At 48.5% G+C, this 18,609-nt stretch overlaps 1 protein-coding gene across 1 annotated transcript; it reads left to right on the top strand.

Annotated features, from left to right (window-relative positions):
* The first annotated feature begins 833 nt into the window (after window positions 1-833).
* Window positions 834-17,903, top strand: Trarg1 (trafficking regulator of GLUT4 (SLC2A4) 1). Its single transcript, XM_008828741.3, has 3 exons — window positions 834-1,556; window positions 13,272-13,404; window positions 15,241-17,903. Exons 1-3 carry the CDS (start codon window positions 1,170-1,172, stop codon window positions 15,249-15,251), a joined length of 531 nt encoding a protein of 176 aa, XP_008826963.1. The 5' UTR covers window positions 834-1,169; the 3' UTR covers window positions 15,252-17,903.
* Window positions 17,904-18,609: the final 706 nt, after the last annotated feature.

Genomic DNA, 18,609 nt, shown 5'->3' with positions numbered 1-18,609 from the left:
CCACATCATGCATGACCCTGGAATTTTAAGTGGTTTCATATATCCCATCCAAATCATACCCCTCTATGTACCCTTGGTAGCTCCATGTCACTATGGTAAAGCAGAGTAAGGTGAGAGAGAGGAAAAGATGAAGAGAATCAAGGAGGCAGAAACAGTGGAGAGGATCAGAGTTAAAGCAGCCAGAACCCATGGTGCTTTGGAGCAGTCCCAGGAGGGTCTCTGCCTACCATTCAGTACCATGGAAAAACCCCAACAGGCACAACACAAAGTCATTTACCTCACAGGCCCCTTCCCCAGCCTTTGGTGAGCTGCTTAGAAACTCAGGCAGAGGTCCTCCAAGGGCCACACAGTCAACATCTCTTCTCTCCTGAGGAGGCAGGCTTTGGCCCAGATGCTTCTAAAGGTTAAGGGTCAAGGCCTGGGTGGGATGTGATGGGCCCAGAGACCAGCATTTCCCAACGGACAGTAGGAAGCACTCATCTGCTTAGTAGGGGAGAAACGGAACTCTCATACTTTTGTGATCACTGTCTTTTTTTCTATCCAGAGCCCCTGGCCCAGAGGAACAGGTCCTGGGACTGCAAAGGAAATCAGAGGCTGGCCCAAGTTCCCATGGACTGTGCTGAGCTGTGCCAGACTGGGCTGGGGCAGAGGCAGGATGCTGCTGGGGCAATTCTCTGGGGAGAAGGGAATTGAAAACGAAAGGCATCTCCAAGGAGGGTAGGGAGGAAGGGAGGGACAGGCGCGCGCGCGCGCGCACACACACACACACACACACACACACACACACACACACACAGCCTCCCTGCCTCAGCCTCATTCACTGGCGAGAAGAGGAAAGGAGCTCCTCTTTTCGCTGTGCTTTCTCTAGTTTCCCCGCCCATCTGTGCTGTCAGCAGCGCCAGCAAAGTTGGCCTCAAACTTGAACCGAGCTGAAGCCTCCAGATTCCTGGGGATCTCCACAGGAGCAGCAGCAGGCCCCAGGCTCTGAACCTGCTAGCCTTGAGAATCCTTCTCTGAGCCTCCCAACACCCAGCTGGCCCTAATCCCCTGCAAAAGCTTCCACCCCTGCTCCAGAGGCTTGAAATCTGGGCTAGGAAATGGTGTGCTGAGGACCCTCTGGAGCCCCTTGTCCTAGCCTGGACCTGGAGAACCCCAAGGCCCAAACCAACATGGCCGACCCAGCACAGCCTCAGTTTCCCCAAGAGCAGGACCCAGGCTCCACCTCACCGCTGGACCTGCCTGAGATGGAGAAGCTTCTTACCAAAGTGGAGAGCAAGGATGACAAAGCCCTGAGTCTGTCCAAGTCCCTGTCAGGGGCTCTGGATCTGGAGCAGAATGGCCACGGTCTGCCCTTCAAGGTTATCTCTGAGGGGCACCGCCAAGCCTCCCTCTCTGGCTCCCCTTCCCGTGCCAGCTCAAGGCGGGCATCTTCCATTATCACTACTTCTTATGCCCAGGACCAAGAAGCTCCCAAAGATTACCTGGTACTTGCCATTGCCTCTTGCTTCTGCCCTGTCTGGCCCCTCAACCTCATCCCCCTCATCTTTTCTATCATGGTAAGTGCTATGCTTTGTTCAGGGGGAAGGGTTTGGGTGTAAGATGCAGGCATGTTCCCAGGGGCCTTGGTGGGAGACTCTTTTTCTTCTGGAGGGGCCTAGGACTCAGTTGCCTCTGAGTATCACAGCTTGACTTCTCCCTGACTCTGTTGGGAGAGGGATTCAGGGGTATATCTGGAGTGAAGTAATGGAGGGTAAAGAGATAGCCAAGTTGGGGGTCTTGCTTGTCATTTTGGAGGTGAAGGGGGCTGCCAGAGAGGAGGTCTGTATAAGCAGAGAATGCAGCCAGAAGAAAGACAGACCAGGGTTCTGGATGTCCTGAAGGGAGCCAGGCCTCCTGAGCCACCTGGGCATTATACCAGCCACTGTCAGCTCTGGTTTCCAAGAGCCACAGTGGCCTGTGCTGCACATTGAGGCCCTGGGGCTTCCCTTTCCTTAGGGAACATGGGGAGGGGGAATTTGGCTGGATGCTGGGGGTGGAGCACAGTGGAGTTCTCCCTAGAGTTCTGGACCTCATGATTACCCAGATTTCACTATCTGGGCTTAGGGTAAGAGGTCTGGGCTGGAGTCAGAGGGCATGGCCAGCCTTGCCAGGGAGGGGCATGTAGGCCAGTCTTCACCGCTGTGGGGCTCTGAATAGATCTGTTCTCTAGCCAAGCCATTTGGGTAGGGCTGCTGACAGAAGATCTCACAGAGCGTCTGCAGATGGGCTGGACAGGGCAGTGACTTTCAGAATGAGATTAAGGGCAGCGAGCACAAATGTGGCTTCTAGAGTGGTCAGGGACAGAGACCTGGGTGAGGTGATGCTGCCTGCCTCCCTGGAGTGACACTGCTGCTGAGTCATTGATCACTGAGCTGCTAGGAGTTGTGATCACCCCCACTGTCCTCTGAGAAAGCCTGTACTTCTTCAGACATTTCTGTCCACTTCATTAAGTCCCCATCAGATCTAGTGCCACCTGTCAGGTCATCAAGGGACATTAGCAGTGGCAGTGTCTCTTGTATGAGGGACACGGTTCAAGAGATAAGGTTAGGCAGGTCTTCTGGGCAGTGGTCTTCTGAATGTCCTTGCGGCCTGCTGCACTTGGGGACAGAGCCAGGCTCCAGGGTGCAGCTAGCGGCTCTGGGAAGGGCCACTGCTTGGTTACCGGGAAAGGTCCCAGGAGGAAAGACGGGCTTTAAGAAGGGAGATTACACAAGGGCTCAGGAGAAAATATTCTAGAATCTGTCTCCTGGGAGTAAGGGGCAGGGTGAGAATGAGTAGGTGCTGACCTTGCAAAAAGAAACCTGGGTTCAAGACCATGTGGCCACTGGACCTATCCCTGGTACTTGTGCCTTCTTTTACTGTTCTCGTGTGGGGTCTGATGGGCCAGGAGCAAGAAATACAGCTCCAAACTAGATATTACAACCAAATCCCAGGAGCTACACTCCTGGGGGAGAGGCCTGTAAACAGTTCCTTACAGCATATTGCAAGAAGTGCCCAGACTAGGTACAAGCACAAAGGAATTATGTAATCTTGGGCAAGTCATTCAATCTCCCATCAGTTTATCCATCTGCAATGTGGGCCTGCGCATAATTTATGCCTGCATTAGAGAGCTGTGAGGCTGAGATCAGACAGGCCACACAAAGTGCTTAAAAACAACACCCAGCCCATCCTAAGTGTGTTCTGTGGTTACAGTGACTAAGTGCAGCTGGGAGCTTCCTTTGCAGATGGGAAGCCACTGTGGGATTTTTATTTTACTTTATTTTTTACTTTTGAGACAAGGTCTTGCTGAATAGCCTAGGTTGGCCTCAAACTCATGGTAATCTTCTTGCCTCAGCCTCCCAAGTGCTGTGATTACAGGAGTGTGCCACTATACCTAATATTTTTAATTTTATTTGTTTATTTTTTATTTTATGCATATACGTGTATTGCCTGCATGTAGGTAAGTGCACCCATATTGTGCAATGCTCGCAGAGGTCAGAAGAGGCTGTCAGATCCCCTGGGACTGGAGTTATGGACAGTTGTTAGCTGCCATGTGGGTGCTGGGATTCGAACCCAGGTCTTCTGCAAGAGCAACCAGTGTTCTTAACTGCTGAGCTATCTCTCCACCCAATATTTTTAAGACCTGTTTTTAATAGCCTTATTGAGATATAATGCACATATCATATAATTCATGTTTCAATGGGCTTCTTATAAAATATATGTATTTATTGCTGTTTTTGAGGTACAGAACATTGCACATGATAAATGAACGTTCTACCACTGACCTAAATCCCCAGCCTGCAAAATTATTTTAAAATGATAATTTTATTTATATATCATTATTATTTTAAAATGATATATACTACATTTTAGTGGGGCTGGAGAGTTGGCTCAGTGGTTAAGAGCGCTGACTGCTCTTGCAGAGGACTCAGGTTCGATTCCCAGCACCCACATGGTGGCTACGAACCATCCTTAACTCCAGTTCCAGGGGAATCTGAAGCCCTCTTCTGACCTCTGCGGCACTGCACGACACGGGTGCACTGGTGCTTAAAAACAACACCCAGCCCATCCTAAGTGTATTCTGTGGTTACATGAAGGCAATACACTCGTACACATAAAATAAAAATTATAAATAAAATATTTTTTAAAAATGATATATACTACATTTTAAATGATACATAAAAACATAAAATTGTATATATTGATGGAATACCATATGCTGTTTCAATGTATTATACATTATATAATATTAAAAATATTTTGTTTTTCTGTTATTTTATGTGTATGAGTGTAAGACCTGCATGTGTATAAGTGCACCTGTGTCGTGTGGTGCCTGCAGTCGTCAGAAGAGTGTGTTGGATCCCCTGGAACTGGAGTTACAGATGGTTGTTAGCTGCCTTGCAGGTGTTGGGATTCAAACCCAGGTCTTCTGCAAGAGCAGCCAGTGCTCTTAACCACTGAGCCATCTCTCCAGCCCTTCATTATATAATATTTAAGTCAGATTAAACATATATATTTTCTTTTCTGTCTTTTTGAAACAGGGTTTCCCTGTAGCCCCAGCTGGCCTGGAGCTCACTATGTAGACCAGGTTGGCCTTGAATTCACAGAGATCTGCCTGCCTCTGCCTCCCAGGTGCTGGGACTACAGGCATGTGCCACCACACCCAGCTTAAACATATCTATTTTCTCAAACATTTATTATTTCCTTATTGTAGAAACTTTCAGAACCCTTTCTTCTAGATCTTTGAAACATATATTACATTGGGCTGGGTGATAGCTCAGTTGGTAAAGTGCCTGCCTTTCAAATATAAGAGCCTGAGTTTGATTCCCAGAACACATAAAAAAGCTGGGTGTGGTAGTATGTGCCTGTAATCCCAGGGTTTGGGAAACTAAAACGGGTGGGTTCCTGGGGCTCATTAGCTCATCAGTTTAGCTTATGTGGTAAACTCCAAGTCAGTGAGAGACTCTGTCTCAACAGAAAGTGGACCAGGGGCAGGAGAGATAGCTCAGTGGATAACAGACTTATTGCTCCTCCAGAGAACCTGAGTTCACGTCTCAGCATCCATGTTGGGTAGCTCACAATTGCCTTTAACTCTGGCTGCAGGAGATCAGACTCCCTCTTCTGGCCTCTGTAGATACCTGCACTCATGTGGCATACATTCACACAGTCACACATATGCATAAACAGAAAATCTTAAAAAATAAAATAGATTGCTCCTAAGGAACAGTAGTGAAGGTTTTCCTCTGGCTTTCACACATACTCATACACACAGCACCCATGCCCCCTACACATAAACACACACACACACACGAAATGTACAGTACGTTTTTGTTATTTATACCCATCTTACTTCTAGCTAGGATTACAAATAGGCATCACTGTACCTCCTTATTTTGAGACAGGATCTTATTCTGTAGCCCAGGTAAGTTTCCATCTTGTGACCATTCTCCTGCCTCAGCCTCCCTAGTACTGAGATTAAGTGAGAGCTACCATACTCAGCTTAAGATAAACTCTTTTAGACACAAGTGGGATCATGCAGTTCTTCTCTTTCTGTGCTTGGCTTATTCCACTTAACAATGATCTCCAGTTCCATCCACATTGTTGCAAATGACAGGATTCCATCCTCTTTGTGGCTGAATGTTCATTCAGTGGTTTTTAGTGTATTCACTGAGAGTTAGAATTTAACCGCAGTCTGTTTTAGAACATTTTCCTCACCTTCAACCCTGTGAGTTTTAGCTGTTATTTACCATTCTCCATCCCTTCCAGCCCTGGGTGACAGAAATCTTCCTGTCTCCATAGAGGTGCATATTCCACACACTTTATAAGTGGAATTATGTGACACATGGCTGCTTGTGACTATTTTTGCTTATTTAGCCTTTATATTTTGTTCCCAGAGTGGCTAGATTTTCATCTGGTGATAGGGCTGCTATAGGACAGGAGGGGCTGAAGGGTCTGAACAAGGATACAAGTTAAGATGTGCTTGGTGGCACAAATTTGTAATCCAGCAGCTAAGGAGACTGCGGTAGGAGGACTGCAAGTTCAAGGTCTGCTTGGGTTACAGAACAAGCTCAAGGCCAGCCTGGGTAACTTCAAAAGATCTTGTCTCAAAATCAAAAGAAGCCAGGCATGGTGGCTCACACCTTTAATCTTAGCACTTGGGAGCCAGAGGTAGGTGGATCTCTGTGAGTTCCAGGTCAGCCAGGGCTACATAGTGAGATCCTGTTTCAGAAAGAGAGAAGAAAGAAAAAGAAACAAAGAAAAAGAAAGAAAGAAGGAAGGAAGGAATAAATTTAAAGAGTTGGGGATACAGCTCAGTAATAGAGCACTTGCTTAGCATGCACCAGTCCCAGGTTTGAGCCCCAGCACTAAAAAATAAAGATAAAAATAAAAAGCATACTAGAGATGTAGGTGTTGGCCATGGACCAGGCTCATGGCAAGGGGCAGAGGGGGTGCTTAGGAAATCCCCTAAGAGTTTACTACACTGACCTTCCATTCACTTGCTTCTTCACTGGTTCATTCATTCATTTGACTTGAATGTCAAGTTGCTTGTTTTGAGGGAATGAAATGGTAGAGGATGCCTGGCCCTGACAGTGACTGAGCCTGTCTTAGGTTGCAGACAGTGATAGTCACTGTAAAGTGGGCATCCAAGGTGGGTGGCTGCTATTTGGCACTACAGAGGGGAAGAGTGATGGGGGTTGGCCTAGGGCAGGGACTTGTTCTTAGAGTTCAAGTCTCACTTTGGTGGTTCTGAAGAGGCTGGGCAAGAAGGGCAAGAAGGATGAGTGAGTGAGTGAGTGAGTGAGTGAGTGTGTGTGTGTGTGTGTGTGTGGCAGTGTGTGCTCAGGTTCCTGGCAATTGAACTCAGAAATATTGGAGGCTTCTTGGAGCTAGCTCTGGAACCTTCAACATTTATAGGGTGAATCTGGGTATGGTAGCACATGTCTGTCACCTCAGCACATGAGAGGCTGAAGTCAGAGGATTGCCATGAATTCAAGTCATGTTTAGATACATAGTGACTAAACCCTGGCTACATAGTGAGGCCCTATCTCAAAAATGAAAACTGAAAACAAAAGCAGGGTAGGCAGAGAGAAGTAAGCAGAAGTGGGGTTTGAAAAGGAGATTCCGGGAAGTGGGAGGAAAGCTAGAAAAGAGGGGGAAAGTGAGGGCCCAAAAACCCTAGTGAGGTCAGGTTCTGCTGGGTTGGCCATTTGTAGATTCCAGGTGTCTGGTGATGGAGAGTCCAGGGGAAATGGAGAGGTGGAAGTTGATGGAGGGAGGCCCCTGGAGAGGAGAAGTCCTAAGAAATACTCAGAGGGAAGGGAGTAACTTTTGTTCTATGGCCTCTGTGCTCACAGGGAGTGGAAGACCATATCCCTATTTGCTGAGAAATTGGGCCTTGTGGCACAGGGGAGGGAGGGTGGCTAGGGAAAGACAGTTAATGGTCAAGAGGCTTGGCTGAGGCTAGAAACTATGGATCAGGCACACTATCTGCTCTAGCTGTAGATACAGGTTTGTAGGCAGAGATGCCATCAGATCAGGGTCAGGTGACACAGCAGATGCAGGCAAGAGTGGTTGAAATGACATGCAGAAGAGAAGAGCTGGACAAGGAGTGGGTGATGACCTTGGGGAAGAGGCAGAGATCACAGATTGGGGCTCAGAGAGCGGCCAGTGCCACTAGCATGATGAGATGAGGATGATATGGTGGGGTATTCAGATTTCAGAGGAGTGATGGCTAAAGGATGGAGTATAGTTGTAGAGATGAATGTCTAAAGGGGAATAATCAGGAGCCAGGAGGAGACTGAAGGAGCTCAGTGCCAAAGGATAATGTTACTAACATTCACAGAGGGCTTACTAAGTGTTGGGCATAGTTCTAAATTCTTTAGACATATTATTTAATGCTAACTGTACCCTTACGAGGTCTGGGTACTGTTGTTACTCTCCTCGTACAGACAAACAGATAGACAAACAAACAAACAAGCAGCCAAACTCTCAATCACAGAGTAAGAAGTAACCTGGCAATAAGTGGAAAGCCCAGGATTGGAATCCAACCTGGCTGCCTAGAACAAGAGCTCATGTTCATACTCATTTCTACCAATCACGCCCTGCTGCCTTCCTGGAAATCAGGGGAAACCAGGAGGTGCTATGTTGGGAATGCTCATAGCTATCTCCCTTGTTCTGGAATCCAGTCTGTCTCCTAGGCCATTCCTGCCCCATGGATGAAGTCAGTTATTCACCTAGGGTTCTACACTATGTTCCTCCTGACAGCAGCAGGCAGACAGGTCACAGAAAAGGTGGTTATCTCCTACACTGGGGCTCCAAATTTTGAAGATATTTAAGAACTCCTTACTGGAAGTCCCTAAGGGTTACTAAATGCAGATTCAAGCCCTTGACCCCAGGATGGGAGGAGACCTACAGCTCTGGCAGCCTCTTTAGAGCATGCTACTGTCTGCAAAGCATGTTCTATGAGGGACAGTCTGGTTCATGGGTCTCATTGAACGGACAAGGCAGCTGAGCCATGCAGAATGGTCCATGGCCACATAGGTGGTAAGAGGCCCATAATCTGGATGCTGAATCCATCACTCTCTTATGGCCACACACCATACCTAGCTTTGGGGACACTTACAGGAAAGCCAAACCTTTCTGCCATGTGTACAGGGAAGAAAATCTCCATTCCCTCTCTTGCCTCTCTTCCTCTCTTAGATCTTCTTCCTGCCTCACTAAGCCTGCTATGGCCAGGGAGGTAGGGTCAGGGGCTCTGTCCGAAGAGCAGCAGTTACAGGTGTCCAGTTACAGCCTCACCGTGCACAGCAGTCCGTATAAGCTTGGGGGATGAATGGATTAGAGTTCCAGGGCAGGCTGAGAAATGGCCACGTTCCTGCAGCAAGACCTCCTGTCAGTGAACAGAATGACTCCCAAATGCTGGAATTATGGGATTACAGGCATGTATCACCATGTCTGGTTTATGTGGTGCTGGGGATAGAACTCAGGGCTTTGTACATGCTAGGTAAGCACTTTGACAACTGGACTACTACATCTCCAGTCCTCCTTAGCCATTTTCAGTAACTGACTAAGTGATGTTGTAGGTGCAGCACATTTTTTTCCCACACTTAGATTGGTTCATTTGTACATTGGTTTACTGACAAGGCAAATGTACTGAGCCCCAACCAGGAGTATTTCTAAGATCCAAAGGCACAAATGTGGCTGAACTTCGGGGACTTATGGCTCTGTGCATGAAGGAGAGACATGGCTGGAGGTAGGAGCAGGAAATCTCCCATTTCTTTTACTGCTCCCGTTTGCGTTGGCACACACATTTCTCTCCATGGTACTGAATCATTAGTATATGTGCTGCTGTTTCTCTGTGACTTTGGGGCAGGACTCATCTCAAACCTGTCCTGTACCCCGCATGTGATGCTCACAGCTGAGAGGTCCTTGGCAATTATTCAAGGCAGTTCCAGAGTACCCCTCTCCTATTTCTTTTGAAGCACTGGGGACTGAAGCCAGGGCTCTGCACAAGCTAGGCAAGTGTTCTGCCACTGAACACTTTTCCTCCAACCTTTAAAAATTTTATTTGGAGGCAGGATCAATCTCTAAGCTGTTCAGGTTAGCCCTGAATGTTCGATCCTCTTGCCTTGGCCTCTCGAGTAGCCAGGATTACAGATGTGATACCATGCCCTACATCCCTAGAATTGTAAATCTGAACTTCTTGGAAACCTAAGACCTTTCTCTATGCTACACACTCTTCCTCTTTTTAATTTTTATTATTATTATTATTTGGTCTTTTTGAGACAGGGTCTCCCTGTAGCCCCAGCTGTCCTGGAACTCACTATGTAGACCAGGCTGGCCTTGAACTCACAGAGATCCGCCTGCCTCTGCCTCCTAAGTGCTGGGATTAAAGGCGTGCGCCACCATGCCTGGCTTTTTTTTTTTTATGTGTATGCATGTATTGCCTGCATGTAGGTAAGTGTATCTGTGTTGTGTAATGCTCACAGAGGCCAGAAGAAGGTGTTGGATCCCCTGGAACTGGAGTAACAGACAGTTGTTAGCTACTATGTGGGTGCTGGGAACTGAACCCAGGTCCTTTATAAGAGCAGCCAGTTCTCTTAACCACTAAACCATTTCTCCAGCCCTTGAATGAACACATTCTGATACCAGTTTGAATCACTTTTTTTCCTTTAATTATCATATTTTCTAAGTTTTGGCTCCTCCCCCTGGCAAACATCATGGAGGTTTGTACAAATATACACCTACATACGTGCACGATTAGGTTTAAAGCCTCAGCTTCTTTATTAAGCCTCGCTCTTAGGCATATGAATTCGACTGGATTTTTATATGGGTGTTAAGGATCCAAACTCACATCCTCATGCTTGTATGGCAAGCATTTTACCAACTGAACCATCTCCCCAGTAATTTTTTTTTGTGGCAGGGTCTCACTATGCAGCCCAGGCTGATCTCTGGCTGGTGATCCTCCTCCTTTAGCTTCCCAAGTGCTGGAAAGCTAGGGATGCTCTGCCATGCCAAGCTCTCACTGAAATTTTTAAGAAAATATTTTATTTATTATTTTTATTTTATGTGTATGAGTATATTGCCTGCATGTATGCAAATGCACCCGTGTCATACAGTGCTTGTGGAGGTCAGAAGAGGGGATTGGATTCCCCTAGAACTGGAGTTACAGATGGTTGTTAGCTGCCATATGGGTGCTGGGAATCGAACTCAGGTCCTTGGAAGAGCAGCCAGTGCTCTGAACCGTTGGGCCATCTCTCCAGCATGTTCTCACTGAACTTTTGCGGTAGCTCTCCATGTGCCTCCCCATCTCCACTGGGATCCTCGCTAACAGAAAGGGGCCTTGCAGAAGCTGATAGCCAATCATTTCATTCCCTTGCCTTTTCTTCACTAGCTCCCGATACTTCTGGGACCAGGAGCCATATCCTTTTGGTTTGGCAGAGCCCTGCCCTCCTGCACAGCTTCCTTATCCCACCTCTGTCAGCTCCAGCTACACTGGTCTTTGTCTGGTGCCTCCTGCTTTCCTCAGGCATCAAATGTTGACTGTGCATATCTTCCACACAGGCCATTTGCACATGGCACTTTCTGCCTGGATACTTTTCTCCCTTTAGAGAAGAAATCTATCCAATTCTTACCCATCCTTCACATCAACTCCGCAGTCCTTCCTCCAGGAATCCCTTCCTGCTTCTTCTGTTTTATAAGTGCTCATAGGTCATCTGTCTCTTCTCTGTAACACTCCTTACATTGCAAGTTTGTCTTTATTTTGGTGGCTGCAAAGGAGGCCAGCAGGTTGTGAGGTCCTGAGCATAGACACTGAAACTCTTGCACACTGTAGCATCCTGGGGGCCTGACACAGTGCCCGGTATGAATATCTGTGGAGTGAAATAGTTATGTGAGGAATGAAATGGAAAAGGACAGAGCCTGGAGCCAGGGGGTCTTTCAGGAGGCTGTCAGCATGTCTCAGGTCAAAAGGGGTACTTGGAACTGGGGTGGGTGCCAGGACATTAGAGAGGAGAGTGGCAAATGGAATTGACTAGGAGGGAAAATACATTAGCAAGGTGGTCTCTGGAGATGTGGTTCAGTGGTAGAACACTGGCTTAGTATGTACAAGGATCGGGTTCAGTCCTTAGCACTGAAAACAAACAGCCTAACAAACTAAGTTGTGACCTAGATGGTGAACTTCAGCTATTGCCAATAACTGGGGTGTGGGCATGTCAGAGGAGTCACACAAGGCAAGAGGCAGATGGAATTGGATGCCACCCTGTCTAGAAGTCATTTAGAATGGGAATGGAGAGTTAGAAGATTGGTTAGAATTCATGAGGTAAAAAGGACAGGACACCAGGAGCAGAGACAGAAGGAAGGTCATGTTTCTGATCCTCACCTTTCATCAAGGAAATGGGGCAGCACTGCCAACCTGCTGGAATGATTGTGAGGCCCAGGGAGATTGCTAGGTGCCATCTCAAACAGGATGCCTGGCAAGAGGGCAGGCTCAATAAGTCACCACTATCATCATTTTTACCACCATCAAGGTACTTGACCACATTTTCCTGTTGCACCCCAGAGCCTCTAAGAATTAGAAAATAAAATATCTGACTAGGACTGGCGGAGCAAGCTTGTAAGTTGGGAAGCTGAGGCAGAAGGATTGTGAGTCCAAGAACTGCCTGGGTTACAGAGTGAATTCCAGGCCAGCTTGGTCATCTTAACGTCTTGACTCTGTGCCAAGATTTAAAAAAAATTTTTTTTAAAGGACTGAAGATATAGTCCAGTGGTAAAGTGTTTGCCTAGCATGCGCAAGGCTCTGGGTTCTAATCTCAGCACAACAACAACAACGAAACCCCAAACAACCCAAAACTCAAATGACTTGCCTGTGACTCTGAAAGCAGTCACACCCTTGGTGGACTCCCTGTGCCTGGTCCCTAGGGGTTTGGGCAAGTCTAGGAAGCCCAAGAAAAAGCAGAGGGATTCTAGGGTAAGGACTCAGGTCGTGGGACCAGCCCTGGCCATCAGGTGTCCCCTGGCCACAACAGGAATAGCCCAGGGTCACCCTTGCTTGGATACATCTCCTACTAAAGTACCCAGGGCCCACCCAGGGGCTTCCCTGCTCTTACATTCTCCATCCCACCTGCATCTGCCTGATCTCACCAGGTCACCAGGTCCCAGAGAAGCATAGCTCACCAAGAAGACGCATTCCATCCAGCCGAGCCTTTCAGGACAACCCGAGACATGTCTGTGCAATCTAGAAGGTGTACTGTGTTGAACAAAGTCACAGTCATGGAAGGAACTAGAGGGAGGGGGGTCACTGTCTTTGGGTTTGTGGCAAGAAGGAGGCCACAGAGGAAAGAAGCAGGCATGTCACAAGTACAGAAAACCCCAGACTGCCTTTCCGTCCCCATATGGTTGTGGCATCATGTTTGGGAAGGCTCCACAGGGCTTTGGCTTGTTTGCTCCTACAAGTTAGCCTGGACTTGGTCCACCCGCTTAAGTCCTGGGTCTCCGCTGTACCAACTGTCATTGCCATTCTGACCTTGCCTTGTCACTACCCTGAGAGGAAGTGCCCACACTGCTTGGTTCTGTGTCCCCATGCAGAGAGGTCCCCACAAGAAGTCCAGGTCATGTGTCCAGTAGGAGCCACTAGAGTGTGGCTAGCAGTAAGGATGAAGTGTGTCTGGAAGCTCAAGGGGCCACTGAATGACTTCTTCACCCACATGATTGATGGACAGTCTCCCTGAGGTCTTTCTGTCCTTTCTCTGCAGTCTCGAAGTAGTGTGCAGCAGGGGGACCTGGATGGAGCACGGAGGCTGGGCCGCCTGGCCCGTCTGCTCAGCATCAGCTTCATCATCCTGGGCATCATCATTATCATTGTGGCTGTCACTGTCAACTTCACAGGTAAGGCCCAACTGCATGGAGCAGAGGGAGCCCTTGGAGCAGGAGCAGTAGGTAGGGGAAGGATAGAGTTGCATCCTCTCGAGAACAGTGGACCAATCCCCCAATCTCAACTATTTCAGTGAAGATGGGTTTTCAGACTCATCTTATGCCTGGAATTACTGGATTAATGGAAAAGAGTGTAGAAAGGGCACTGGCCTAGGGTCAGAGGCCAAGAATTCCAGACTCAGCTCTGATGGCCTGGGACCTGGGCCAGTGTCCCATTTGGCTGAACCTCGTGTTTTCAAGTATAAAATACCAAGAAGAGGCCTCCAGCATGAAGGTTTTTGTGAGCATCACTCAAGATAATGGATGTGATCACTAAGTAAACTGATGAACAGGACTCCTTGCTGAGAAGTCAGGGTAGACAGGAAGTACCGTTCATGTGAACACTCAAAAGTGGCTGGGGAGGTTATTCAGCGGGGGAACCCTTTGCAAGACTGTCAGCTGCAGCTTTGTGAGTGTAGAAGCCCCCCATCTTAGCGTGTCCCCAGCATGGACTGCATCAGACATCTCTGCTCATTTCAGTGATCAAGCTAAGCCTTTCCTCTAAAGGTCTTGCTGCTCAAAATATGCTCCATGGACCTGCAGCAGAGGCATTGTCTGGGGCTATGTTAGACACTCAGACCCCACCCTGCACCCATTGAGTGGGAATCTGCATTTTAGACATTTTCTTTTTTTGTTTTCTTCTTTTTCTTTTTGGCAGTGCTGGGTTTGGAACCCAGGGTCTCATTCATGCTAGAGAATAAACCAACCACTGAGTCAAGCCTCCAGCCCCAAATCTGCATATTAGTAATATTCCAAGCATTAGTATGAGCAGTGCTAGCCTGGAGCATGGAGTGCTCAGAGCCTGGGACCAGTGTGTAGGGCCATGGCCAGCCTTGGCTACCCCAGAGAAGCAAGCATAAGAGTTTGCAGTCAGCTATTCTGGGCTCAGAGTTCAGGTCCTCCATTCTTTTCCTGTATGAATAAAAGCTTGTTCCATAAGCTCTAGGCCTCATTACTTCACTAGTGTGGAGTCTGATGGACATTGGAGTCTGGGGCATTGGGTTCCCTCACCTGGTCCCAGGCTGCTTTGGTCCTCTGCTGCTTGTCACTGTAGCCAGGACAACTTCTGAACTCAAACTGGCAAAGGAAATGTACAGCTTCCATAAAAAATTTCAGGATAAATTGCTCTAGTTTGGCACAAGGCTGTACTCAAATGATGGTGAGGGGATCTGTTTCATGACCTTGTCCTGCTTTCCAATGTGTTGGCTTCATTTCTAGGTAGGACTTCTCCCTATGATAACAGGATGACAACCAGCAGGAATAATAGTGTCCTAGGAGAGGCATACATGCTAATCAGTCCAGCAATTAAGCAGTAATAAAAACAAAATAGTGAGGTCCAGGCATAGTGCAGATGTCTATAATCCTAGCACTTGGGAGAAGGATACTGGAGGATCCGGAGTTCAAGGTCAACCTTGGTTATATAGTAAGTTTAAGGTCAGCTGGTCTACAGGATACCCTGCCTTAAAAAATAAAATGTCTCTATCAACATGGCAAAAGTCCTAGGACTGTTTTTGATTGGCCTAGTTAGAGTCACATGCTCATCCTTTAATCAATCACCAACCAGGCCACAGCGTTCTCATTGGTAGTTTTGTTCCATCAAAAGCCCTAAATCAAAGATGTCCGTGTACTTTCCCCTTCTTACCATTGCCCACCACGGAACAGTTCAGCATGGGGCCATGGCTCTTCAAAGCAAGGACCTGAAGACCCAGCGCTCTCCACGTTGCTTTACCCTAACTGTTCTTTTCTTTACAGTTCAGAAGTAACCAAGGAGCTGTTTCTAGCAGAGGTAGACGCCAACCAGCTGGAGAGCTTCGAACCCACATGCCCCATACACTACAGAGAACAGGATGGTGACTGCCTACCTGTCCCCAAGCTCCAAAAGCACAAACTTGGAAGGAAACCCCATATCATTTCATTGTCAGCCCATGGCAGAGAGGAAGGGAAATCTGGAGCAAGGAAGGAAAGAAGGAAGGAAGAAGGAAGGAAGGAGGAAGGAAAGAAGGAAGGAAGAAGGAAGGAAGAAGGAAGGAAGGAAGGAAATGAAATTGCCCTTGATAATGAATAATGTGGTTTAATCTCTTGCATACATCCCTTGCTGTTTGACCACAGTTATCTGGCTGGTTTCTTATCCCCATAATTCCTGGGACCCACATGCAGCATAAACTGCCAGAGCAAGAAAGCCAGCCCCACAGCCAAGAAAGAAGCAGCGTAGCCCTGTCTGTGGACCAGGACTTTTTTGAGATCTTTTCTATTTTTCTTGAGGGGGAGCAAATAGACTGCTTGCATGTTTTGTGCCACCACCTGCTCTATCCCTACTTGAGCCCGAAGACCGCTCAGAATGGGCCCTCGATCCTTGCAGGCACACAGGAGCAATAGCTGCCCTGGAAAGAGGCAAGAGTCCCCCAGAAATTCCCCACTGCAAAGTGAAGACTGGGACAGGGTCAACATGACATGACACACCTCCAGCTCTTACCGAACTTCAGCCTCAGGACTTTTCAGCCTACTCCGATTCCAGAGTGGCTTCCAGGACAACTGGGTCTGCCTCTTGCTTCCCACCTGTTCTGTAGCCTGGGGCACCAACCTGAAGTCCTAGAACTTAACCTGACCCAGGCTAGCCAGTGGGGAGGTGTGGGGTCTGACCTGTCTTCTGCTGCAGCCTCCTGGGAGGTCTGAACTCTAATCTTTGGAACCCATGCAGAGTGGCTCAGGGGCCCCATATAGGCCTGGGGAGCCAGGGCACTGGGTCGGGGGCTGTGGCTTCAGGTTCCTAACCCAGCTACATGGGATACTCTGTGTCTGGTTCTGTGTCCCTGCCGGACCATACAACAAAAGCTTGCCCTAGAAGGGGTTTAGAGACCCTTCCTTGGTGACTCACAGACTTGCATGCTGTCAGGGGTCTTTGCCACTGCTTGGAAGGGAGCAGGCTGGAGAATTCTTGTTTCTTGATCTGGTGTCTCAGGATTCTAGAAGGATGGGTTTAGCTGCAGGCTGGGTCCTTGGAGAGTGGGGCTAGGGGATAGGATGCAGGGGCCTAGAAGGCTCTGTATCTTAGGACCTACTGAACACTGGGAGAAGAGCTGAGAAGGGTCCTCTGCCGCCTGCTCTTTGGCTCTGAGCATCTCCTTTTTTTTTCTCTGGCACAGGCTGTGCCCACAGGCCTCCCCTGCTGGCCTTGCCTTCTCTGAGCCCCCTTACCCAATGTCACATTTCCATCCTCTTCTCCTTCAGCTCAGATCTGGGGAGAAGTGGTCCAGGCTTCCCCTACCCAGCAGCCAGGGGTTCTGCCCTCCGAAGCCGCAGCCACACTGGTTGGAGTTTGGAAGTCTGCTGCTCCTTTGCACTGTTAGGACCCTCATGCTTTCTCCCCAGGGCCCTTGCCTGACTCCCCACTGTCTCAGAGACCCTGGACAGGGCGGGGCAGCACAGAGACACTGACTGTTGGGAAGTGTAGTAGTTGTAGTGGCAGCTCTGGACCTTTCAGGGTCAGAATGGCTGCTGGAAGGGCAGAGGGGTTGAGGGGTGTTCCTTTGGGGTTGCTGTTCCTATATTAGGCTCCCATTGAGGGAATGAACTCATATATATGCTCCTAAAGTTAAGACTGGCTGAGTATCCCTTATGGGATCTTTGAAGCCAAAGTAGAGATGTCCCCATTTACTGGGGGGAGGAAGTATGTTAGCTTAGTTTGTCAATGCGTGTGATTTGGGAGGTCAGCTCACCAGAAATGTGATGCCTATGGGATCAGCCCATCATAGGCTCCTGGTCATGAGTTCAGGGTCTCCCCTAGGCCTTTGGGGGCAGGGGGCAACTTCAGGATCCTTAAGAAGAGGGGCATTGAAAGATTCTATGGATTGTTACATGGGGGAGAAGAGGCAGAAGTGGCCTCTGTCTCTAGCCTCTACATCCTTGGAACACAGTACACACCCAGCTAGGCCTTCCTGGCCCCTGTACACCAGGCCTGCCATGTACACCCTCACACATGCACACATTTGTTCATACTTCAAGTCCTGAAAGTTGAGTGCTCTGCCTCAGAGAATGGCTTAGCTGGAAGGTTCTTCCACCAGGCAAGAACCACCTGGGAGCCTTTTCGTGTTGCCAGGGATGTAGCTCAGAGGCAGCCACTGGGCAGAGGGGAACACAGGGCAGGAGGAGAGGGCCACTGGGGTGGGAAGAGTGAGGGATGGTTCTCATGGGCCCTAGCCACAGGGAACCTAATACCCCCAGTCTGCATTGAAGCAGGGAGTGGTGTGGTGGGGGAGGACAAGAGGGCCCTGCTGTCACAACTCTGTCTTGGTTCGGTTGTCAGCTGCAGGAGCACAATGGTTCCCTAGCTGTGGGCTCTGGCTCAGCCTTTTCTTGGACTCCCTGGGGAATAGCAAGAATGCCCCCTCCTTACCATACACACAAGTGACTCTGTATTTCTTGGCATGGAAAGAAATAAAACAACATACATGTTCCTCTGTGTGTGTACTATCAAGGTTGGGCGTTCCAAATAGCCAAGCAGTCCACTCTGCCTGTTGATCCCTGTCAGCATGGGTCTGGGAACCCTGGGCACACTGGGGGTTCCATGGCCAATGCAAAGCATTCCTCTGGGCAAATGATGGTATTCCCCAGGCCTCTGTTTATCCCACTGTAAAGCACATGGGCAATGCTGGTCCCACCTTCTCTCTGTCCTTGTGTATGTGTGTGTGTGTGTGTGTGTGTGTGTGTGTGTGTGTATTTGTATTTGTATAAGAATGTGTGTGGAGGGGGCTGGAGAGATTCCTCAGTGGTTAAGAGCATTGGCTGTTCTTTCAGAGAACCTGGGTTTGATTCCCAGCATCCACATGGCAGCTAACAATCATCTGTAACTCCAGTTCTGGGGATCCAATGTCCTCTTCTGACCTCTGTGGGCATTGTGGGACACAGGTGCACTTACATACATGCAGACAATATACTCACACATAGAACAATAATTAAAAAGTTGTTTTTTTTTTAAAGAATGTGTGTTGAGGCCTGAAGCCAAGCTCAGATGTTCTTTAGGAGTTGTCCTCCGTGTTCTTTTGAGACAGAGACTGTCATGTGGGTCAGGGGCTTGAGATTAGGCTAGGCTGTCTGGACAGCAAGCCCTAGGGATCCACCTGT

Source organism: Nannospalax galili, unplaced genomic scaffold, assembly GCF_000622305.1.
Source record: "Nannospalax galili isolate Female #2095 unplaced genomic scaffold, S.galili_v1.0 scaffold212, whole genome shotgun sequence".
Classification (NCBI taxonomy): Eukaryota; Metazoa; Chordata; class Mammalia; order Rodentia; family Spalacidae; genus Nannospalax; species Nannospalax galili.
This window is presented reverse-complemented; position numbering and strand designations above follow the sequence as displayed.

What these genes read in the sequence shown, in the direction of transcription:
- Trarg1 (XM_008828741.3), top strand. Translation starts at nt 1,170, where the DNA reads ATGGCCGACCCAGCACAGCCTCAGTTTCCCCAAGAGCAGGACCCAGGC. An exon ending in CCCTCATCTTTTCTATCATG is followed by an intron (nt 1,557 to 13,271) that starts GTAAGTGCTATG and finishes CTTTCTCTGCAG; the next exon opens with TCTCGAAGTAGTGTGCAGCA.